The 23935-nt window shown below is 52.2% G+C and overlaps 1 protein-coding gene across 4 annotated transcripts; it reads left to right on the top strand.

Moving 5' to 3' along the window:
* Positions 1-1889: 1889 nt before the first annotated feature.
* Positions 1890-23327, top strand: GGT7 (gamma-glutamyltransferase 7). 4 transcript variants are annotated; one of them, XM_038158982.1, is made up of 16 exons: positions 1890-3453; positions 5603-5692; positions 6209-6435; positions 7542-7693; positions 8916-9030; positions 9529-9596; positions 10247-10320; positions 10759-11006; positions 12984-13071; positions 14081-14208; positions 16600-16688; positions 17467-17610; positions 18114-18231; positions 18735-18872; positions 19839-19938; positions 20861-23327. In XM_038158982.1, the coding sequence occupies exons 1-16, from the start codon at positions 2829-2831 to the stop codon at positions 21022-21024; spliced, it is 2568 nt and encodes an 855-aa protein (XP_038014910.1). In that variant the 5' UTR covers positions 1890-2828; the 3' UTR covers positions 21025-23327. The 4 variants fall into 4 exon arrangements, with proteins under 4 accessions (XP_038014910.1, XP_038014911.1, XP_038014913.1 ...); XM_038158983.1 differs by having other exon boundaries at positions 1897-3453; positions 10759-10952; XM_038158985.1 differs by lacking the exon at positions 5603-5692 and having other exon boundaries at positions 1898-3453.
* Positions 23328-23935: the final 608 nt, after the last annotated feature.

Here is a 23935-nt window from a genome sequence, read left to right as displayed (position 1 = left end):
AGGAGGATCATGACCATGAACAGACATAGGTCTCTGGTATCTTTAAGGCTCCTTGTAAAAAATTTACCAATTGCTGTTGCCCAGCTGCAGGTTTTTCTCTCTTCAGGTTCTTGTTTTAAGGGCTAGGAGCTGGTATCCCCTGTGCTGGTCAGCAGGAGAACTAAATCTTTGGTGCCTGCTCATGAAGGAGGGAATTAATTTTAAGCTCAAGGCAATGTGGCAGCCAGCAGAAGGGAGCTGAGCATCTTGCAAACAATGAGAACTGTAAATACAGGGAGCACTTGCAGAGATTTGAGAGGCTGATACAGGAGTGATGTAGCAGTGAGCGTGGTTTTGGTGCTGGGAAGACAGGAGAGCAGTGGCTGACAGGAGCAGGGAATGCTGTGAGAGAGCAAGGCTTAGGCAGCACCCCTGCCCTTACAGTTCTGCACTGTGAGGGCACAACAAGCTTGCTCTGCTCTCTGCACTCCTTGGTGGGAAAGAGCCAATGGCTGGTGGGTGTCAGTGCTACCACAGAGCCTCAGCTCGGGGAGAAGAATGTCCTTCCTGCACTGGAGAGCTGGGCTGTGGGAGCCCCAGCTGCTGGGACACAGTTCCAGCAGCAGCGGTATCCTCATGGAGCTGACACGGAGGCTGCACTGCCCACAGTGCAGCTCCCTGCTAAGCTACAGACCTGCAGAACATCACCTTGGCTTTCAGCGAAGAGCAGACAGTCCCTGGCAGGAGGCAGAGAGATCCCCTGGCCTAACCTTGTTGAGAGGTGAGCAGCAAGTGTTTTGTGTGGTGGAACTGGTAAAGGAGTTTCTGGTGCCCTTGGCCTCCAAGCACATGTGCTGAAATCAATGCAAGTTACTGTGGGTGTTAAAGGGAGAAAACTGGGGTGGGTGCCAAGGGGTGTTGGAGGGTGGCTGTGCCCCCAGGCATCTCAAGTCCTGCCAATCCCAGCTGTCAGAGCCCAGCTAGACCTGGCACCGAGCAGTGCCTGTTGGGGTAGCAGCATCCCCCAAGGAGCCTCTGTCCTCTTCATGGAGTGTCACCATCTCCGCAGTTCCCCAGGTCGATTTCAAAGCTTGCAAAGAGTGCTCACGGCTGTTGGCTTTCAGCTGCCCACAGGTATCATGAAGCTTGCAACATTGAGACAATATATTCAAATAACCCTCTTTTATAAACCAATTAAACCTCAGCCAACATATGAATACAGATTCATGCTGTGAAGTAGAATTGAAACCACCTGACTGTACGAATTCTCAAGATTTCAGCAGGGTCCCCTGTAATGCAAAATCCCTATGCAATGAGCTGAGGGCTCTCAGCCTCGAGGAGCTTTGTGCTGACCCATGGGGAGAGTCCTCAACTGCTGACCCGCAGCTCTGAGGAGTGGCTCCACTGTCCCCCAGCGTGGCTCCTTCCAGAGCCTGTGGAATCTGATCTGTGGTAGGATAGAGCCACATTAGCCTTCCCTGACTGGGGCTCTGACCTTCTGCCCCACCACACCCCGAGGGGCCAGTCAGGCTGGAGCCAGCCGTGACATGATCTAGGCAGGTGGCAAGTCACTGGCCAGAGGGACTGAGGTGGCTGCTCCTGCCACAGCCAACTGGTTTGGGTTTGTCTTAAACACCAGAGAGGCAGAGGCTGGGCTGGTGGGTTGATCCTCTGCCAGGCAGTGGGTGGAAGAGGATGCAGTATGGACATAGCTCCTGGCCTTGTTGAAGATGCAGTGGTGGGGAAGAAACCCCACCAGCTGCTGGGGATGGGCAGACTGGACAGATGTCTGAAAGTGGAGCAGACTGAGACTGCTCCACTATAACCAAACTATCCTACTCCTGTCCCTATTCCTATTTATTTATTTACTATAGCTGGCAATAGTCATGATGTCCTCGGGCTGCTGGAGGCACAACCAAAACCTTGCAAGTGCCTCAGCAAAGGAAGATTTACAAATCCCGGTGTTGAGAAGCACCGAGCCAGTGGAGCTGCTCATGCAGGGGATTAGCTGGCTCATCAGAGGATGAAAAAGTAGGACACATACCTGTCAGGTGACCTCCCCAGATCCAAACAGCACTCCACATACTCTGCCTCCCAAAACAACAGATGTCCAGGATACATTGGGGCAGTAGATGGATTTTTCAGATCTGGCAGCCAAAGAGACAAGTTTGTGTGCCAAGTCGAGAGAGGCCAATGTTGTTGCAGGGATAAGGAATTTTCACAAACTTGGACCATGGAGAGAAACAACATCTTCCATCTTGCAGTTATTTTACTGGTGGTTTTTAGGTCAATCTCTGGAAGAAGTGCAGGGGAAAATTTAAATGTTTCAGCCAATTTGATCTCAGAAACATCTATGTAATCCAGGCCCCTCAACACATGCAAGTCCACCACAACTCTTTGCCAAATGGGAGCTGTTGGTAACCACAGCTCAGGCCTGCCCCAGGCACAGCTGGTCCTGTGCTCCCATTTGGGCTCTGCCCGGCTTTGTGCTGGCTCCCTGTGCTACCCAGCAGCCTCAGCCCCGCCTGACACCTGTGCCGGTGCTGCTGGAGCCAGGAGCAGGGAGCCACCACTGCCAGGTGAGCCTGGCCAGCTGCACCTGCAAACGGCAACCCAAACTCCCTGTGCTGTAGAGGGAACCACGGTGTCCAGCTTTCATCTCAGAGGGCCACACGCACGAGCAGCCAGCGATGGAAAGAAGGCTGTGGGAGAGCAGAGCACCCGGCCGCTCTGGGGCAATGTCACAGCATCTCTGGCTGATGGTCCCACTGGGTGCTGGTGGCCCCTTGCCCCGTGACAACGGGTGAGATGTGAGGCCCCTGCTACGGGCTGGCTGTGGCAGCGACGTAATGTCCATGCCCATCCCCTGGAAAACTCTTCCAGCCTTCTGGAGGCGGACGGAGGAATCTCGGATCCAGCTCCCCGGAGGCTTGGCCTGGAACCCGCCTGATGCGGTGCGGCCGGGGCTGATCCCCCCCTGTGAGGGTCAGGGGCGAAGGGGAGCTCGGGCCATGGAGCAACCCCGGCTGGAGCAGGGCTCGGCCCGGCCCCCCCCCGCTCCGCCCCAGCCGCGCACGACCCCGCCTGCCGGTGCTGGCTGCCGCGGCAGCACCCGGGACAAACCCGGGCTGCCAGAGCGGCCCGGAGCGCCCCCAGCCCCGGGGAGGAGCCGCCCCTCAGCCCGGCCCCTTCCGGCGGCCCCGCCCGGCCGGCGCGGGGCGGCTCCGTTTGACCGGGAGCGGTGGGCCCGGCCCGGTTCGGCGCGGCTGTGGGTCCCGGCTCGGCGTGACCCGGCGATGGCAGTGCCGGAGGCGGTGCCGGGCCGGCAGCGGGCCCTGGCCGCCGGCTCGCCCGTGGACTACATGAGCATCACCAGCTTCCCGCGGCTGCCTGAGGAGGAGCCGAGCGGCGCGGCCGAGAGCGGCCTCCGCGCCCGCAAGGAGGAGGACGCGTTCCTGGGCGAGCAGGACACGGGTGAGGGGCGGTGGCAGAGCCCGCCCGCGGCCCCCGGCACCCCCGGCCCTCGGCCCCGCGCCCGTAGCGGGGCTCCCCGGCTCCCGCCGTCCCTGAGCCCCGGCCCCGCCTTCACCCTAAGGGACGGAAGGCGGCCAGAGATTCGGGGGTTCGGCGCAGAGCCTCCCAGGGCAGGCTGGAATGTGCGCTCCCACAGCCTGCCTGGCCTTCCAGCCTGGACCACTTGTGCATGGCTTCCTTGCATGCTCCTTGAGCGTCTCTCCACCTGGGATGCTCCTTGAGCATATCCCCACCTTGGGGTACTACTTGCACATCCCTCAGTCCAGGATGCTTCATCCCTCCCGTGCTCAGCTGGAATAAAGTCAGGTGATCGTTTGATCTGTGAGAAAATCCTCTGCCTATTTTTAACTGATTGCTTCCTTCGCCATAGTTGAGAGAAATGCTGTTTCTCCCCCATGCTATGTTTCTTCTGGTGATATCGCCCTTCCCCCGGGGGCTGGTTCCCACTCTGAGTGCCTGTCAGCCCCCAAACCCAAGTTTGCACAGCCCCAGGCTCCCCTTGCCCTCTGCCCTGTCCCACCATGCCCACGGGTGAAATTCCCATTGCCTGTTCCCACCCTGTGCTCTCCTGACCATCAAGGCAAAGCCACTGCATGCAGGAGCGTGGGAGCAGCTCTCCTGGAAGCACAAGGCCTCTTGTCACACAACCAGAATCTGGTGCAGTTTTGGCAGTGCCAACACTGCAGGTGGGATGGCTGGAGAAGAGCTGCTGCTCTCCTGACAGTTGTTGCAGGAGCACCTGCAGAGCCCACCAGCAGCTCCAGTCTCTGCTGTCTCCTCTGCAACAGCTCCAGACCTGAGGTGGCCCTGGTTCTCCAAAGCACTGGCTCCCCCATAAAGCCACGACTCCGTCACGGCCCCACAGAAGCCAAGTGGGATTTGGTGGCTTCTTTTTCAAAGCATGCACACTGGTGTTGGGATGGGCAGCTGTGCATTGGCTGTGCAGGCTGCTTCTGCTCCCAAGTGACCTCTTCCAGCTGCTCCCATCCCCACACCGCAGCTCTGCTCTCCCTATGACCTGTGGTTGCAGAGACTAAAACTAGGATGTCTGTGGCAGAGAATGGAGGTGCTTCATGGTGGGAGGGCTGTGGTCTGCCCTCTTCTACAGTTGCTTCCTAGGTATTCATGTCCCCTCATGCTGGGCTGGCCCGTCACCAGAGCAGAGGGATGGTGTCCTGGAGTCCAGCTCACTCCTCAGTTTTCCTGGAGGTGGGGCTGGGGCCTAACTCGTGTGTGCCAGGGGCTGTATGTGACATCCCACTCTAATGGCAGCCCCTACCAGGCCAGTTGTGGCCCCCACTGAGGCCACCAGCCAGTCCTCCTGCTCAGTCCAGCTCACCTAGGCCAGACAAGCCCATGAGGGGCTCAGTATGTGCTCAGAGGCTCAGGCTGCAAAAGCTGAGCCTTTCCCAGTCCCACTCCTAAACCACCACAGCCCAAATGAGATTAAATTCACTCTGAGGGGATTCCCTGGCTGTGGGAGTTTACTCCTGGTTGCAGCATCATTGAAATTAAAACTCCTTCCCTCCCTGGCCTCAGGAGAGCTGCAGCCAGGTCAGGTTAATGCCATGACAAGGACTGGGCTGGCAGTGCTCAGGGTGATACCCAGCACCTGCCAGAGCAGACAGACGGGCAGTTAATGGGGGATGTGGGCTCTCCTGCTCACTCCCCTCTCCTTTTCCAAGCCCAGGAAACATCTGTACAGAGGGACAAGCTTCTTATCTTGTCTTTTCCACTTGATGCTTCTTTTTCCACCATGGATGCACACAGTACTGCAGCCCCTGAAAAAATTCCTCCAGGAGCCCTGGATGATGCCCTGAGCTACCTGGTCCCCTTCAGAGGCCATGAGGGATGGGCACGACCTCACAGCTACCCCAGCAGCTCCGTGTGCCTGGCAGCAACAGGACAGGCAGGGCATCCTTAGCCAGTGCCCTCCCAGCACAAGGGCAGCAGCTGACACTCACAGAGATTCAAGGCATCTTTCAGAGCAAAAAAGAGACTTTTTCATCCTGCTGAGGCCCAGCAAACCCCTGCCCCACTGCTTTGCCATCTTGGAGCTGGGTGTCCAGTGTGTGGCTTCATTTCACAGTGGGCCTCATCTGCCAGAGGAAGCAAGGAATTAAAGCAGAGTCCTTCCTGCAGAGGAGCGAGTGGATGTTCCGAGGCCTCCAGTTTGCAGGTTTGCTCCTCCCTGCCCTCGCTTCCCTACAGGGATTTTCTCTTCCCAGGCCAAATGTTTTGCTTTACCTCTGTTTTGCTCAGGTGCTTTAGCTCAATCACAGCTCCAAGTAAAGCTGCTGCATCTTTTTTCATGTCTTAATTTTCTCTTCTTCAGTCCCACTACATTTCAAAGACCTGTTTGCTGTGTTAAGAACTTGTCCAAATGGAGCATAAGAGTGGGCGTGTCACTGAAGGCTGATGAATGGACTGAAATGGGGTAAAAGTTCAAGGGTTTCTTGTCTCTCTTAATCTCCAGGGAAGAAAGTTTGGAATAACCAGAGCTAAAGAAAAGGATCAGTAAAATAACTCAAAGCAATATCTGAGCCAGAAAGGCTCCTGAGAGCTGGGATCAATAGGGAAGGTGATAGCCATGCTGGAAGGGGCTCAGTGTAATGTTAGTGCTGGGTAAACACTGCAATAAGAGCCCCAAGTTGCTCAACAACTCACACCTGTTTTCTCCCTGTTGCCCACAAAGACCCAGACTCCTTCCTGAAGTCTGCGCGTCTCCAGCGCCTGCCCTCGTCCTCCTCAGAGATGGGGAGCCAGGACGTGTCCCCTCTGCAGGAGACCAGCAAGGACCCCTTCTCAGGAGACTGCAGCTGCCAGCAGGATGGGCTGACCGTCATCATCACTGCCTGCCTGACCTTTGCCACAGGTGTCACTGTGGCTCTCATCATGCAGATCTATTTTGGGGACCCTCAGGTAAGACAAAACAGTGGCTTTATGGTTGGGCTTTGGTTCCAAAGATGGGAGAGTTCCCTGACTTTCCTTCTGGTCAGCAGTTCGGCAAGGGGAGTACCAGGGAGCCGTGGCTGGTGTCAGTGAGGCCCTGGGTGCTCAGTCTCCCCCTGGTTCCACCCCAAATTGGCTTGAAAGCCTTTTCCTGCATCTGGAAGTTGTGCCTGGAGAGCTGAGCCAGACTCTCAGAGCTTGCCCCATGGCCATGGTGGGGGGGCTATGTCAGGCAGGTTTGGGGGTGCTGCTGGGGGGGGAACAGAAAACCCCACTGCTGTGACTGCAGCTGTGGTTTGAACCAGGTGGGAGTGCTTTCAGAAAATAATCCTTAGTTAAACAGTAGGCATCTTGTCCACGTGGACAGAGTTTTATGGATTATGGGCATACATGCCCAGATTCACCTCTGGAAGATTCATACAGGACTAAGCAGGGAAATAGCTAAAGACAGAGGTGAACCTCCTGCTAATCTGTCCCATGGTCCAGTGCTAGATTGCACAGCCAAGGCACTATGGCCACAGGATTGGATCCTCCTGCAGAACCTCTGCCAGGGTCACAGTGAGCCAGGTGTCACCATCACCATCTCCACATGTTACCATGGCCCTTCTGTCTTTGCATGTCCCCAGGCCAGCCTGGCTCTTGTTGAGATGCTGCAATTTGTGCTATAGGGATGAAATCAACTCTTTAAAATATCATGGGACTGCATTAGCACAGCTCTGGCATGAGGATGAGAACACGCTGTTTTCCTTGGGCCCTGCTGCATGCTTTGCAGCTGTATTCCCATTGCTACTGACTGCCTGGCTGCAGCACAGGGACAGCTCTCGGCTGGTGAGGGGCAGAAGGAGACATGGCCTCCCAGCCTGGCACACAAAGAGTGGAAAGCTGTCTGAACCGGTGGCCATGGCTGCCTGCAGCCACCCTGGAGCGGGGATGTGCCAAGGGACGTACAGTTCCCACTGACATTTGTTGGATCAGCCACATCCTCGGCGCTGTCCCCAAGCCTCAGGTGCCACACTGGTGGGTGCAGAGACGGGCAGGACCAGCACTGCCCAGCTGTGCCCTCTTGTGTCCGGCAGCTGTTCCACCGCGGCGCTGTGGTGACGGACGCCGCGCGCTGCACCGTGCTGGGCACCCACGTGCTGGCCAGGCACGGCTCCTCGGTGGACGCGGCCATCGCCTCGGCCCTCTGCGCCGGCATCGTCAACCCCCACACCTCGGGGCTGGGAGGGTAAGTGTGGGGCACTCGCCCTCTGCTCTTGTCTTCGGGTGTCCCCAAGGGAGTGGTTTCACAGAATCCCAGAATGGTTTGGGTTGGAGAGGCCTTAAAACCCATCCAGTGCCACCCATGGACAGGGACACTGCCCACTATCCCAGGCTGCTCCAAGCCCCATCCAGCCTGGCCTTGGACACTTCCATGGATGAGGCAGCCTGCACCAGTGCCTGGTTCCCCTACCTCCCCCTCAGACAGAGGAATATTTCTTCCAAATACCTGATGTAAACCTGCCCTCTGTCAGTGTAAAGCCACTCCCCCTTGTTCTGTCACTATCTGCCCTTGTAAAAAGTCCCTCTGCAGCTGAGAAATGCCTCTGTGGCAGTGCCAGGCTCAGGGTGTGGTGGCAGGGCTCTGACATTAGGCAGTGGATGTGTCCACATGTGTCACAGTGACCCTTCCTGTGCTCCATGCTGTCAGCACAGGACAGAGACCCCCAGGCAGGGAATTATTTCTGCTGTAGTGGTTGCAGGGAGCATCCAAGCCCCAGGCTCGAGAGGGCTGGTGAGGGGTAGAGGGAGACATAGCCCCCCAGCCACATGAGCTGTGCCAGGAGCTACAAATACCCCGGGCTCAGCCCCGGTGCTTTCAGAGCCCGAGTCCTGCCTTCCACAAGCTCTGCTCCTGAGGCTGAGGTCCTAGCCCAGCTCCAGGAAGCTGCCAGGGAGGGGTTTCCTTCTCCCAGCCCTCATTCCCAGGGTGGCACCCATGTGAGCCTGGTGCTCCTGGCTCTGCAGGAGGGCTCAGCCGTGTTGTATAAACCGAAGCCACCCGATCATGCTTCAGCTGCACCACTCATTGCCGCTGTAAGCAAACACCCTCTTTTGTTGCAAAACTGCTCAGATTAGAAAGAAAATCCCAGATGGTCCTAACCTGGCAGTGGAACAGAGCCAGTGGCTCCATGACCAGGCAGGCAGAGGCTGCTCCAGCCTCACCAGGCTCAGCACAGGGCTGCCTGTGTCCCACACCACCCCTGCCTTGGCTGTCCTGGTGTGCACCCTAGGGAAGGACAGCAGCATTCGCTGCTACTCCAGCCACCCTGTGGCCCTGCTGGGGCTGGTGACCTGGCACAGCGCCCCTTGTCTCACTGGACCGCCCTGGCCTCAGTGCCACCCGAGTTACATGGCTGTGGCTGCTGCAGGAGCAGCCGGCGCTGCGCCCTGACCCTGTCTCGCCGCAGGGGCGGGGTGATGCTGATCCACGACATCCGCAAGAACAGGAGCTGGGTGATCGACTTCCGTGAGGTGGCTCCCCTGGGCATCCCACTGGAAGGGGACCTGCAGCAAGACACCAAGGTGAGAAGTAGTATTCCGCAGCCATTGTCTCCAGGTCTCCTCCGTCCAACTTTCAGGCTGAGGGCCAGATGCCCAGCAAAGCAGCAAGAGGTCTCTCTCATCATGGGAGATCCTGGGCCCTACAGACATGAGGAATCCAGGGAAAACACTTCTTTATCAGCCCCGAAATGCCTGTAGAGCTTTGGGGACTAAAGAGGTACATCTCTGTGGCAGCAGGATGCTGGGAGGACAAGAGCCCCAGGAAGGAGCATAATCCCAAGTTGTTCTGCTGAGTTATCTCTCCTGATCAAACTGGGTTGAGAACAAGATTGAATCTCTCCTTCCAAAACCTTTTATTCCATAGTAAAGTGTGTTGCTACAGACTCTTCCTCTCTCCTAACTATGCAGATAATTCCAAAGTAAACATGATTTGCACCTTCCCTTGCCGCTGGGGACCGTGTCTCATGTCCTCATGGAAAGGAGACTACTCTCTTCCTTTTTGTCCTCCCTGTTTTACAGCCAGGTCTGCTCGTAGGGGTGCCAGGCATGATCCTAGGAATGCACCAGGCACACCAGTTACATGGCAGGTAAGACATGGGGCTGGCACAGGCTGTGCCCTGGGGTCCCTGTGGGAAGCTGGGAGCACACGAGCCCTTGCCATCATACCATGTTCTCAGCCACCAGTCAAAAACATCAGCTAAGAGGTACTTAGAGGCTTGTGTTGAAAGAGATGGTTTTGGGTTTTTTTTGCTATTTGATTTACAAAAGAAAAAATTCAGCTTGGTCATGTTTTCTGCAAAGTGAACTGTTGGCTAAGAAGATGTACAATAAATGTTCTGTTAGAGCTGCAGCACATGGCCTCTCATGTCTGTGCATTTTCATTGTCTCTTTAGCTGGATCCTAAGAGATGTGCCCATCCTTGGTGCTCTGTTGGGATATGCAGGGATTTGAATGACTCGCTCACAACCAGAGATTGGCTTGAGCTTTTGCTGCTGACGCAGCCCTTCCCCCATCCATGCACTGCCATTCCTCTCTGGGGCACATCCTGGAGTGCTGACATGGTCCTGTTAAGGAGAAGCACTGAAAGCTCAGTGCTCCTTTTGGCCACTGCTGGCCCCTCAGCCTGGTGTCCCAGGAGCCCCTGACTGCAGAGTCAAGCTCTGTGCTAGCTCCCCACCACCCTGCCCCACTGCACCCCTCCAAGGCCCATTTCTCCTTGTCCTCTCTCCCTTGGCAGGCTCCCATGGTCCGAGCTGCTGGGCCTCACAGCCGGTGTCGCCCAGAATGGCTTTAATGTCACACATGACCTGGGTGAGTACCTGAAGGGCAGCTCAGGGCAGTTCACTGTGCAAGGCAGCTGGAGATGCAGGGGGTTAGTCATGGGAAATCAGGGTTTTGTGGACGTGGAGATTGGATGATGTTGGGAGTTGAGCAATGAGTGAGCCACAGTCTGCCAGGGGACAGCGTGGTGGCAGCCAAACGGGAGCCCTTTGCCATGGCTGGGCAGAGCTAGGGCAGAACAGTCACATTGGGCAGTGCCCAGGGCCAGGCAGGGAAGTGTTCTGGGGTTTCTTTGAGTTTCTTTCCCAGTTCCAAAAGACCAATGGTCCAGCTCCCCTCTAGTTTTGCAATAGGGCCAGAGGCAGCAGCAGGGCTGCAACATCCCCATCAGGTGCACAGTGACTCCAGGTCCTTTGTGCCTTCCTGACCCCTGCTTTTTCTCGATGTCCTTCCCCTTCTCACCTGCAGCCAAAGCCCTTAGTGAACTGAAGGACCTGAACTACTCTGAGCGATTCCAGAAGATCTTCCTGCCAGATGGGCAGCCCCTGCTGCCTGGGATGTTCATCCGGCGCCTGGACCTGGCGGCCGTGCTGCAGCTGCTGGGGGCAGAAGGGGTGTCAGCCTTCTACAGCGGGAACTTGACCCAGGAGATGATCTCCGAGGTGAGCCAGGACTGCCCCTGGCACCTGCCGGCCTGGGACTGCCACCTGCTTAAGGTGACAAACTGGACATAAGCTAAGTGCCAGCACAATGATGGGGACAGATGCCTCCTTTTCCTTTCCTGTCCCTGCAGTAGTGGGAGTGACACACAGGTCATTCCCACAGTCTACAGAAGTGAAACCTCCATTTCCTCTATAACCAGGACAGTCTGGAAGGAAAACAAAAATCATTTTGGGCTCTGGGCTCTGTTCACTTGGGTGACAAAGCCTTTTCCCCCAGAATGAGAGGCTGTTGAGAAACAAGTCGTTGTGGTTAATGGGACTGTAGGATACAGACTCCAGGAAGATGGTTTAAAACCCTGAGTCTTGTGAGCAGAGGATTAGAAAGGCTTGGTCCCGCTTGGGGTTGCCTTACTTTAACTCCTGTTAGAGGTGCTCTGAAAAAAATATCAGAACAGACAATGTAATTCTGGTGAAAAAAGCCCCCAACAAACCATAACAACTTTTACATCTGTGTGGCTGCAGTCAGGGTAGTTGGAACACCATTTTATTGTGCCACCGTGGCTCAAGTGATGCTCCTTCAATAGCTCATCAAGAATCTGGAATGTGTTCATTCCACTCAAGCCTCAGACATCTGTGGGGTCTGTGTTTGGAAATCTATGGTTCACCTAAACTACAGCAGAGGTGAAGGATGTGGAGCAGGAGGAGTCCCAAGCTTGTGAGCATCTCCACAGCTAAACCCTGCTTTGTCACTGTGTTCCCCTGACCTGGGGGCTGCCACAGGGAAGCACAAATTCCCTGTGGAGGAACAAGGCCCAGGGTTGCCACATCAAAGATCCTGACAAGCACTGGGATCCAGTGCACAATTCCAGCTTTGGTTGCAGAGCAAAGTGCTGCCTTCACAAAGTGTTTATTGTTCCAGCACAGGGAGGGCATCCATCTGGTGAAATCAACAGCTCCAAAACACCCACTCTTTGCTTCCAGGCACAGGTGCAAAATAGTGCTCTCTTGGGAATTTGGGATGTCTGCAGTATGTGGCTGGCTGCAGCTTCTTCCCCTTTCTCTGCTCCTTGTGCCCCGTTCCCAGCTGGCTGGGTCTGGGGAGCCAGGTCCTGGCTCAGCACAGCCCTGGGGTTCAACCAGCCTTTTCTCTGGGAAGGAAACAGGGATCCCAAGTAGGAGAGACATCTTTAGCAGCTTTGGGGTTGCTTGGCATTCTGGCCCCACAGCATGCCCTGCACTAGCTGTCCTGCTCCAGTGATTCATTCAGTTTTGCCAGAGGAGTTTTCCTGCCAAGGAAGCTAGCTGGATTAGAGATCAGAGCATGCAGGCATCCCAACAATCCCACCCTCTCCCTGAGAGCATTGTCCAGACACTCCTGGAGCCCTGGCAGCCTTGGGGCCATGCCCATTCCCTGGGGAGCCTGGGCAGTGCCCCACCACCCTTTGATAGTCCTCCCTCATCTCCATCATGACTCAGCCACTGAAGACCTGCAGTGGAGGGAATGGCCCATCTTTCCTGTACCAACCCTGGAACATTGTACCTCTGACAGGAATCTTGCAGGAAGACCAAGGCTACAGCAGACCCACTGTCAGATGAAATAATTTCAAACAGGGTGAGAACAGTGATTTTTTTAGTTGATATTTGTAGTGATGGCCACCTGCTACACCCAAGCTCCTTGTCTCCTGGACCCATAATCCTGGCAGTATTCAATACCCCTTAACACACTCCTGTTTGCCAGCCAGAGCACGGGAGGCTGCAGGGCAGGGCCAATCCCCATCTTCCTGGGCAGACAGAAAGTCCTGGGATCACCCTTGGGGTGGGTGAGCTTTTGGAGGGGAATGCAGAGCCTTCCTGCAATGCTGAACAGTGAGCCAGGTCCCCAGGGCTGTGAAAGCACAGATTTCCAGGGTACCCTAAGGAACCTGGCACTTGCTCAGGGATCTCAATGGAATGTGTTTTACAGTGAGGGGTGTGTTGCACAGAGAGACTTGGCCCAGGCTGCTCACTGTGCACTGCTTTGCTCTCTTGCAGGTCCACAACTATGGAGGAGTCTTGGTGGAGGAGGATTTCAGCAATTACAGTGTCACTGTGGAGGACCCCATGCACACAATCTATCGAGGTACACCCTCACCCATCACCATGCAGCTTCAGGGGAAGGTTTTCTTCTCCTTTCAAGGGGTGGCAACAGCATTGAACAAGAGTTGAAGTCAAAGCTCTGCTGAAATGTCTGCAGAAAGGCCTTCCAGACAGTTTCCTGCTATTCCCTGCTGACACTGATGCATCATGGGTGGCTCAGGAGATTTTCAGCACTTTGAAATGTTTTTTCCCTTGGAAGTCTAAAAATGCAACATGGTCATATCTTGATGCAACATCTCAATAGAAGCTGGACCTACAGCTGAAGACAGTTCCCAAAGGGAAAAAAGCTAACTTTATGCAAAAAGTTTCTAAAATGTCAATATTTTCTAGCAGTCCCTGTATTTACCCTCCTTATAGCTGCAATTTTTTTGGGTAGCCTTCCAGTATGTAAAAGAGGTTTATAAAAAATGAGGGAAAGTGACTTTTAGCATGGGCAGAGAGTGACAGGACAAGGGAAATGATTTCAGACTAAAAGAGAAGAGATTTAGAATAGATGTTAGGAAACAATCTCTCCCTGTGAGGGAGGTGAAGCCCTGGTACAGGGCCCAGAGCAGCTGTGGCTGCCCCTGGATCCCTGGAAGTGTCCAAGGCCAGGTTGGATAGGGCTTGGAGCAACCTGAGATAGTGGAAGGGGTCCCTGCCCATGGCAGGGGGTGGCACTGGGTGGCCTTTGAGGTCCCTTCCCACCTAAACCATTCTGGTTTTCTACGATTTCATCTCCATTCTTCCATACTGCAATCTGGAAACCAACAGCCAACCAATGAGAACTGAATTTCAGAGGTAAAAAAGCATCCCTGTTTGGGCTTCCTTCATCCTTCATGAAGAAATAGAAAAGATACAACAGGGATGTTCTGGGAAACCCTTCTCAAATCATGTTGCTTTCTATTATTTCCCCTTGAATCAGGAAGGGTTTCCCTGTCCTCATGGATGAGCGCTCTCACTGGATGGTGTCTCACAAAAGCAGCTTCATTCCTCTTCTCTTCCCTCCACAGGGCACCTTGTTTTCACTCCCCCACCTCCACATGCAGGTCCTGCACTGATCTCAGCACTGAACATCCTCGAGGGCTTTAACATCACAAGGCAAGGATCCAGAGGGAATATCTTGCACTGGATGGTGGAGGTAAGAGGAGGTTCAACATTTGGCTGAATTCCTTGCGCAGCTAGAGAATGATTTATTTATTTTGTGGCTGTACGAAAATGTTCGTATGTTATTCCCAGAGGAGAATGAGCAATTAGACTGCTAAGGTGTAAAACTGAGCAGTGCTGCTGTCTCAGAGGCTGAGCAGGAGGATCTTTCCTGCTTAGGAAGAGCTTTTTCAGAACAAACTGTGGTTTTGTCCATTTCTTGCATATAGTCATCTCTGCAGAATGACCCCACAGCACCTGAGGGTGGTCCCATCAAGTTTCTCCACGTCTTAGCTCCAGTGGTCCTGGCCGTTGCAGAGCAGCTGAGGGCACTGCAAGGTGTGCTGCAAGAAAAGCCTCTACACGGTGATGACAAGGAAAACTGACCCAATACTTCACATTAAAAAAAAAAATTTACATTTTTGCCCACCTCCTGATCTCTGAGGTCCAGATTTTTTCCAGTATTTAGGACTCTTTTGCCAAAACCTTGCAGCTTTCCAGGAGGTTGAGCAAGTGCTCTGTCTCTGGCTCTATAAGCAGAATTGTAGTCTTAAATGTTCCACAGATGCACAGATGGGGTTTATGAGTTGGGAATTTACAGATCCACAGCTGGGCTTTATGAGCTGGGAATTTTAAATGAGGATTTAACTACACCCTTGTAGCAGACAGGACAATGGGTGCTTGGAAGTGTCTCAGCAAAAATGCAGCAACTGGAGATGTCACACACTGTGCAGAGGCACAGGAGGTTGACTCACCTAAGTAATTTTTGAGCTCTCTTCAGGAAGCTTTGGGTGAATCTATTTCCTCTGCCAAGCATTTCACCTGCTGGTTATCCTGGAGCAGCAACGTCCAGCTCCAAGGCAGTCACTTCAGGAGATGTGTAACCCTGATTGCCTGGGTCCCACAGCTGAACATGTGCTGGGCCAGCTTCAAGTATCCAGCCCTGGGACAACCAGGACCAAGGTTAAGAGGTCCTCAGCCTCTGGGGTGGAAGTGCTCTGCTGTTTCCAAGGAGCTCTTCCCTGGCCTTCGAGCCCTTGTCCCCCTGACACAGTGTGGTGGTCAGGACTCTCTTCCATGGAAATGCTGCCTTCTCCAGAGGTTTGTCATGTTCTGCTCTCTACACAGTTGGTAACCAAGGAGAAGCTGTTGCTGTGTGGCACATTCCAGACCAGCAGTCACATCTTGCTGGCTGCCTGCAGGGGAGTGGGCTGTTCTGAATCCTGAATGACCATGGCCCAACCTGCAAGCTGAATGTTGAGTGTGTTTCTGCTCAGCCTTTCTCTCTCAAGGCTGACTTGGCTGAGGAGCAGCTCTGTCTCTTCTCATGGCTCTGCCCTGGCTATGCTGTGGTCCCAGGGCTGGATAAACCATGTCCTTTGAAATTGCATCTTCCCATTTTCAATGGACTGGCTCAGGCAGGATTCTGCATGTCTGAGAAAGCAGATCTTTTCCTCCTTTTGCACCATCATTTCCTGGCATGTGCTGGGACTGATGCTTTCTGTTCAAGCCCTTTGGATGGTTTACAGCCAGGAGCTGGGCAGCAGCTGGAGAGCAGAACAGCTCATTTCTGCTCAGCACTGGTGCTGGGTCAGCAGAGATGGGGGTCCAGAGGCAGCAGCAAGCCCAGCACCTCTGTCCCATTGGGATTTAATTCTGGTCTCTGCTGTTGTGATGACCACTCAGGAATGGAAAGAGAAGGTAAATGGCATCCTGGAGACCCTGTGTGCCAGCTGGCAGTGAGGCTGAACCACTGAGCTGGACATCAGCTCCTGCCAGGGATGTTGCACTTGTGGCTTCCTACTGCCAGAGGGCAGGGTTAGATGGGATATAGGGAAGAAATTCTTCCCTGTGAAAATGGTGAGCTGCTGGCAGAGGTTGCCCAGAGAAGCTGTGGCTACCACATCCCTCATAGCCTTCAAGACCAGGTTGGAGAAACATGGGAAGGTGTCTCTGCCCATGGCAAGGGGATGGAATGTGGTGAGCTTTAAGGTCCTTTGCAACTCCAATCATTCTGTGATTCTGTGGTTGTACAAATACTGCTGGATTCACTTGGCTCCTCCAGCACAGTTTACTGTGCTGGACTGCGGCTTCTTGGTTCCCATACCCACATGTGGCAGCCCTTTGCACTGAGGTATTCCCAGAACCCAGACTTCTGGTAATTTTTCTTCTTAAGCTCTGGCCAACACACCAGGACACCAGATACCTCTTCTAGTTTGGAGTATTAGAAGTTGTATTTCCAGGGCCACATAAATGTTTCTCCTCTCCTCTCCTCTCCTCTCCTCTCCTCTCCTCTCCTCTCCTCTCCTCTCCTCTCCTCTCCTCTCCTCTCCTCTCCTCTCCTCTCCTCTCCTCCTCTTCTCCTTTCTTTCCTTTCTTTCTTTAGACACTGAAAATAGCCCTGAGTCTGGCGAGCAACTTGGGAGACCCATCTGGTGATATGTCTGTCACTCACACAGCAGAAAGCATGGTGAGGTACGTCTGAGGAGGACAGGCAGATGACAGTTGCAGGATGTGTGTGTTGGATATCATTCCTGGGTGTGCTGTGCCCTGAGCTTTTTCTCCCTCTGTTTTATGAAGGAAAGGTCAGACCTTGAGTGTCCTCCCAGGGCTCATTCTTTTACAAGGATCACAGCTGACCACAGGCACGGGGCTCTGGGGATGGGTCACAGGATGTCCTCACTCAGAGGTTTCCTGGAGCCAGCTTGAGCTTGAGGGTTCCTCCCACTTTGCCACAACTCTAAACATTCCCTTTGAGTGGGTCAGACAAACAGCCATCCCTGTGGGCATGGCCACACGTGCCACTTCTGCCTCTCCTTGCCCCTCTGTTGGGCTTGGGGCCTTGCAGAACACCCAGCCGTGCAGGAGAGGCCAGGCCTGGGGTTTCAGCCCAGCTTCCCACCTCAGAGCCTGGTTGAGCCATGGCTGGTGTTTGGGCTGGGCCTGACTTGTCCTCCTGCTGAAGACTGGCATTCAGCTGGGGTTGTCATCTTTGCCATTGAGGACGGGTTTACTCCTGATGAGGGCAAACAGGGATAGACAGTGTCTTTGGAGGCTCGTGGCAGACCAAGTGCCTCTCTGTGCAGACTGAGCCACCTTGTCACCCCTTCCTTCCTCGGGGTGAACCAAAACAGCCCCCTGTCCTCGTGCAGCACTTGGGGACACCTGGCTCTGGCTGTGTGGAGACACCAGGACACGTCCAGCTCCCCCGGCTCACAGCTTGCTTTCCTCTCTCCCTCCATCCTTGCTCAAGTAAATCAGAAGCCAGTTCCCTGCGCCAGCTGATCAATGACTCCCAGTCCTTCCTGTCCATGCCTCACTCCCCCCTGGAGAGCGGGGCCGCTGCCAGCCAGGTCCTGGTCATGGGCCCCGATGACTTCATCGTCGCCGTGGTGAGGTAAAGGATTGGCCTCTTCCCTCCATTATAACTGGGGTGGGAGCAGGGAGTGGGTTCAGCAGGACAGGGTGGGACCAGACCTGGATCAGCCAGGCTGCTCTGTCCCAGTCAGTCCTGCAGCAGAGGAATGGGAGAGCGGGGTTCAGATGTGTGGGCTGGTGCTGCTCTGCCCTGTGCAGCCTTAGAGCCCTTTGACAGTGGAACATGGCTGCAGTGGCCTGTTACCTGCTCCCTGGGGAGAGGTGGTGGCAAATGTAGGACTGATGGAGGCAGATCCATCTCAGCAAGGGGAATCCTCAAACATGGGGAGGGACAGACTGCTCTGGCATATGTGTCTCCTGCTCCTAAGTGCATTGGTCTCTCCTCAATCTCACCAGCCCTAAAGGACCATCAAAGAATCTCTATTAAGACAAGGTGGGACAGAAAGTTGGAGCCCTGAAAGCCTCGAGGCGTACAAAAATCTCTGGGATGATTTCTATGAAATTTCCTGTGTTTCTTTTCAGTTCTTTAAATCGTCCCTTTGGCAGTGGAATAGTAACACCCTCTGGAATCCTCCTGAACAGCCAGATGTTGGACTTCTCCTGGCAAAATAAAACAATGAACCACTCCATTCCCAGGCTGGTAATAAATGACATGACAAATTTTTTATTTACCTTTTCTTTTTCCAGTTTTATTCTCATCTTCACAACAGGGGAACTATTTAATGCCTTATTAGTAACAGAGACAACAGCCTGTAGAAAGCTGCTATTTTTCATTATATGAGCCACTGAAAGTGAGAAAACAGAGGACTCCATCAGTTATTATTACAATGCAGAATTATCAAACAACACCATTGCCTACTTCCCCTGCAGCCCAGATGCACTTTAAGTAACAATGTGGACTTGTATTAAGCAGTTTCTTTATGAATTGTTGCTCTTCAGGTTAAAAAGTAATAAGTAACAAGTAGCAGGCAAAATGTCTTGGGGTCTTGGAAAGAAAGAAATGCAGACCTGTGCTGGTGGCTTCCAGAGCTGCCTTATGCATTGTAAAACCCTCTTCTTTGGAGGGGGTGATGAGCTCCATGTTCCTTCTGTGGGAGAGTTGGCTTGTTGACATTTTTTGGTGCAACTTTTCCTCAACTGCAGCAAAACCTCCTTCAGCCTGGGAAGCGGCCGCGGTCCTTCCTGCTGCCCACCATCGTGAGGCCCTCCGAGGGGATGTGTGGCACCTACCTGTGCCTGGGAGCCAACCACGGGGACAGAGCCCTGAGCAGCATCGTCCAGGTGTGTGCCATGTCCTCCCTGAGCAACTGCTCACTCAAGGCTGAGTAGGGTCCCCTCCTTTCCCTTCCTAATTGTCCCATGCTGGGTCAAAACTGGTGGCCACAGGTTACTGGTTCAAACTTTGGTGTCACCAGTTCCGCACTTGGGTTATTTCAAATCTCTAAGGGTTACCAGTTTACTTTACTTGCGCCTTTTGTGGTGGCACCACTCATAACTGTAGAGGAGAAGCATTTTGGCAAAATCTATAATAGTTTTTGTCATTCTAATACCTGTTCAAAACTCATCTTAAGGATGATTAAGAAAAAAATGAGCATTTTTTTTTTTATTCAGCAAATTGCAGGAAACTGGCAGCCCTTTAACACTTTTCCAGATGAAAAGCTCCTTTTAGGGCATTCCCAACTGAATTCTTCCAGCTCAACACTGAATATAAATTGGGCAGTTGCTCTTAATTTATGATTTGTAAGGAGGTGAAGTACTTGCCAATAGCTTGCTTGCATGTACAGCAGTAATGAATTGCTGAAAAGAAAAGCCTGAGAAGGGGTCCCAGTTTCCTTACCTTTTGGAAAGCATTACTCAGAGCAAAACCAAAGCCAAGAACTGCTTCCTAGTGCTTTGTTTGGAGAAGTCACATGCTGAGCTTTTGGCTGTAACAAACACTTTTTTAGAGCTTATATCATGTTCCAGACACACAACTCTGCTACTTTAGCGGGAACTATGTGACAAAAAGCCCATGCTATCCTGAAAATGTCCTGCTTTACAAGCAACAACATACAGGCCACATTCCAAGGACCTCTTAGTGTGTGCACACACCTGCAGCGGTTCATGCAGTTCAGTAAATGGTTCAAAATCTCCTTTGCCTGCTGCATGTGCAGATGTTGGAGCCACCAATTTGGGGGATGCTCAGGAAATTGGCTTCTCCTATTCTCATAGCTTTTTTATTATTTAGGATAATTTATTCTCTTGCAGGTTTTGGTAAATGTTTTAACATTTAACAAGAATCTGAGTGAAAGTTTGTCACTTGGTCGACTTCACCCCCAGCTTCAGTCCAACACCTTGCAGGTTGACAGTGAGTATGGACACTGGGTGGGACACAAATGGACATAAATCCAGCAAGTTTAGGAAAAGAGCAGGATTTCCCTAGCACAGTGCAATGGAAGCACCACAGGTCACCATGTTCTAGGGTCCCCAGGGGTGTGGAGGGTTTTGGGGAAGACAAAAATCAGAATTCAACTTCTTCAAAGCTTGGAGCCTTTGCTCAGCCATGTCGTTTCCCTCTTGTCCTGGAAATGCTTCCTGACCCCTCTGGCACCACCTCTCCAAGCTCTTTCATGTGCTTCTCTCCAACCCTTCCTCTGTCCCAGTTCATCTCCTGGCAGTGGCCCTGTCCTGTCCTTAAATCCTTCTGGAGATCAGGTGCCATGGACAATATCCAACTCAGCAAGACTGCAGCTCAACTTCACTCAGACATGTGCTCAAAGCTTCCTGCACTTTATTCCCACTGACATAAATTATATTCCTTCACTTTTCAGTCCATGTCCCTTAATTCCAGCAACTGGGAAGAAGGCAAGGCTTATGCAAAGGCCTGTAGCTTGTCAGTGCTGGCACTCTGAAGTCTGTACTGTCAGCTCTTGTCCTTGTTACTGTAAGTCTTGGTCTCTGCGGTGTTTTTCACACTGCCCCAAACTTCACCAGAGCCCACCATAAGTGAAATTTGGTTCTCATTCCACACCAAATGGCCAAAGTTTCTGGGATTTCCCATTTCAGAGGAAAATCTAAATAGGATCTGTCCTGCAGTGTGCCCTGCAGACTTGGAAATTAAAATGGAATTAAATCTGAAACTTCACAAGGTCCTAATTTGTGAGTTTGGACATTCTGAAGGAGCAGCAGGCAGGTTCCCCCCACTGCAGGCCCCAGCAGTGTTAGACAGACCTTTGCATCAGAGGCAACACTGGTTTCAGTTACCAACTTCTCTTTTCAAATTCCTGCAGGTGAGTTTCCTGAAGAAGATATTGAATTTCTTGTGGCCAGGGGCCATCAGGTGGATAAAGTCCCAGTGGTGTCCCTGGTTCATGGGGCCAGGAGAACCAACAGTTTCATCATTGGCCTGAAGGACCCGAGGAGTGCAGACGCTGCTGGAGCCACAATCTTATAGCAGCTCCCAGGGGCCGTGTGCTGTGGCCAGGGCTGACACACAACCCTGTGATGTGCATGTTCTGAAGTAGCCCCTTCTCCAGCCCCCATACTGCTGGCAAGGTGTTCTGCACTCCCCAGCCTGGCAGCACCAGAGGGGTCAGCAGCAGCAACATCCAGCTCTCTTTTTATTTTTCAATCATTTGGATTGCAAGCAGCCCCATCCTTGTTACAGGAATGGCAGGAGCACTTTTCTTTTGGCAGTCTTGCTAATTAGTTCAGTCTTTCCAAAGCCCTCTTCTAGCCAGCATCTTACTTTTAGGGATCAGGAATATGAGCAAGGGAAAAGCCAGCTGCTACTGCTGCTGTTATTATTGATGATGATTATCCTCATCTCCCTGTCTTTCCCAAGCTCCTTCTTTGCTTCCAGTGCAAGCCAGTAATAATACAGCCTGATGTAGTGTTTGTAGGTGCCTGCAGCTGGAATACGGGGAGTCCTCTAATACTCCATCTGGGCCAGCTGATTTTTGCCAACGTGAATCGTGAATTTTGTGAATCGTCCCAGGGAAGTTCCCACATCACTACCTACCTTGAATTTTGGCAGTAAATAGTTTGAATCCAGTTGCAGCGCAGACTCACTGGCAGTCTGATTTTGTAACCAGAGCAATGGTTTTCACCAGCTCTAACAACTTCTTCCTCTAACAACTTGTGCACTCCCCAGTAGTTTTCTTACAGAGGTTCAACCTCCTCACTGGTGAATTTCTGATTAATGGTAGCAGGTTTAACTTTCTTAGACACTTTTTGGAGATATCTTAGCGGTACTCCACAGTGAAAAACCACAGATCACAGACTGAAGACAACATGGAGAGCACTTAGGTGGGTTCAGAGCTTTCCTTTCACTGCGTTATCTCAGTCTGTTCCAAAAGCCTGGGTCATTCCTACAGAGAGGCTTGGGAATTTCTGCTGACTGAATTAACGGCTGTACCTTAGCTCTGTGTTTTAGTCCTAGTGAATCTACTGGAAAAGCTGAAGAGAGTGAGAGAAAAAGTAGAAACCAAACCAAACACTACTGAGATAATTTTCTGTCCACAGCATGTAGTGAATATAAAAGAATGCTCTTGCATTTTGTGTCTGAAATTGAGAAGGGAAGAATACCCCAGCTGACATCTGCACCAGGTCATTTAGCCCACATTTGGACATTTCCTGTTCTTTTTGCTGGCTAGTTAGAGACACTTGGCACTAAAAAAATCTGGCGTTTAATCATTTTCTGCAGTCTAAAATGTGATGTTTTCCTTCACGGTGCAAATGCACCCATGGCCACTGTACATATTATATATGTGTGTCTGCTTATGGTTGTGTTGCTCTTTGATTTGGTGATCACACCACTCACCCCAACCTTCCTCCTCAGGCACCCTGTGGCACCCTCTTTGTGCCACCTTCTGGCACTCAGTGGCATGGGCTGATTTTGGGGTGGTCAGGGCGACAGGGCAGGTAATTGGACTAATTGTTCCTGGGAGCTGTGGATTCCAGAACAGCCCAGTGAAGCATGTTGGGCTGAGTGAGAACAGAGGTGGTTTTGTGCTCTGCTGAAGTGCAGCCACCCATGAGGGGAGCACAGCAGCTGCCACTGGCAGGACCATCAGCAGCATGTCCTGTTCCAAGTGTATCCATGCCCTCAGCTGGGACAGGGGAAGCACAATGTTATATCTGTGACATGCTCTGTACCACCAAGAAGAGACTTTCTTCACCACAGGGACACCAAATCTATTTATTTATTTCTCTGTCATCAGCACTAGAGTTGGTCACTGACCAAGGATGGAGAGTTTGTAGATGTGTCTTGGAGCAGACCTCTTCAGGTTCCGTGGGAAGGGAAGGAGGCAGATTTGTGGGTTGAACCTCTCTGGAGATGGTCTGGGGTTTTCGGGCCTGTCCCAGCCCTGATCTGTCCCTTGGGCATGGAGGTTTTCTATGAACAGCTGCAAAATATAAAGTCGAGTCATTGTCAGTGCAGAACTTTGCATGAAATGTCACAAAACACTTTGAAAGATTAAATTCCTTGTTATTAACTGAATTCACCAACTTCTGATGCCGGATACTGTGTATATGTTTAGGAGTAAAAGACTTTGGTCTTGATTCAAAAGGGCACTCCTATGTCCCAAATTACAATTTCACAGCAATTATCCAGAATCTTTAAATGAAGCATGTTCTGAAGTGTTCTGCTCGATCATAGCCTGCATTGCAAAAAAAGAGAAAATTGAAAATAATTGCAAGATGAGACGTAGGCTCCTATGTTTCAGCTAAGAGAATTAAAGGCATTCCAAATAATTTCCTTTTTTTTTTCTTTTCCTGTTTAAAAGCAGCATCAGTATAGCACAGATGTATCCAACATGGACACCTTTAATCTGCTAATTGGCCCCATGTCTCTAGTATTTTGAGCCCATCTGTTGTGATCTGATGAAACATCTAATGAACTTAAGACCTGATAAATTTAACATGTGGTACCAAGAAATACCTGACGTTTCCCTTGGTACAGGCGAGATGGGCATTGTGAAATACAGGGCTGTATTGCAGAGGGGTGTGTGTGTGCAGAGTACCTGTCCTGATTTCAGCCTGGCCCTTGCAAGCATCTGAAGCAGTATTTGTCCTGAAACTTTGTCATGGAAGTGTCAGTGAGGAGCTCAGAACACAAAATACAAAGGGGCTGGGAAAAACAAAAACTATTTTAAAAGGGACAAAATAAATAAATTTTTAAAAGATGCCTTTACTAGATGTGACATGACAAATTATGATCTGGAATATGGCCAGCTTGTTACTGCCCAGGTTTGCAGTGCTCCCTGTCAGTGTGTGCTGGTTTCACGTGAGGATGAACTGGAGCCAGGCTCTGCCATTGAGTTTCAGCTGTCTATCCTTGTTTTTCCCGAGGGCTGAACGCG

This window comes from Motacilla alba, chromosome 20 (assembly GCF_015832195.1).
Source record: "Motacilla alba alba isolate MOTALB_02 chromosome 20, Motacilla_alba_V1.0_pri, whole genome shotgun sequence".
Taxonomy (NCBI): Eukaryota; Metazoa; Chordata; class Aves; order Passeriformes; family Motacillidae; genus Motacilla; species Motacilla alba.
Note: the sequence above shows the minus strand (reverse complement) of the source record. Positions and strands in the feature narration are given on the sequence as shown.

Coding starts and splice junctions, on each gene's coding strand:
- GGT7 (XM_038158982.1), top strand. CDS start 2,829: ATGTCCATGCCCATCCCCTGGAAAACTCTTCCAGCCTTCTGGAGGCGG. Junction 16,689..17,466: donor ACAGCAGAAAGCATGGTGAG/GTACGTCTGAGG, acceptor TCCTTGCTCAAG/TAAATCAGAAGCCAGTTCCC. Junction 18,873..19,838: donor CCCTGAGCAGCATCGTCCAG/GTGTGTGCCATG, acceptor ATTCTCTTGCAG/GTTTTGGTAAATGTTTTAAC.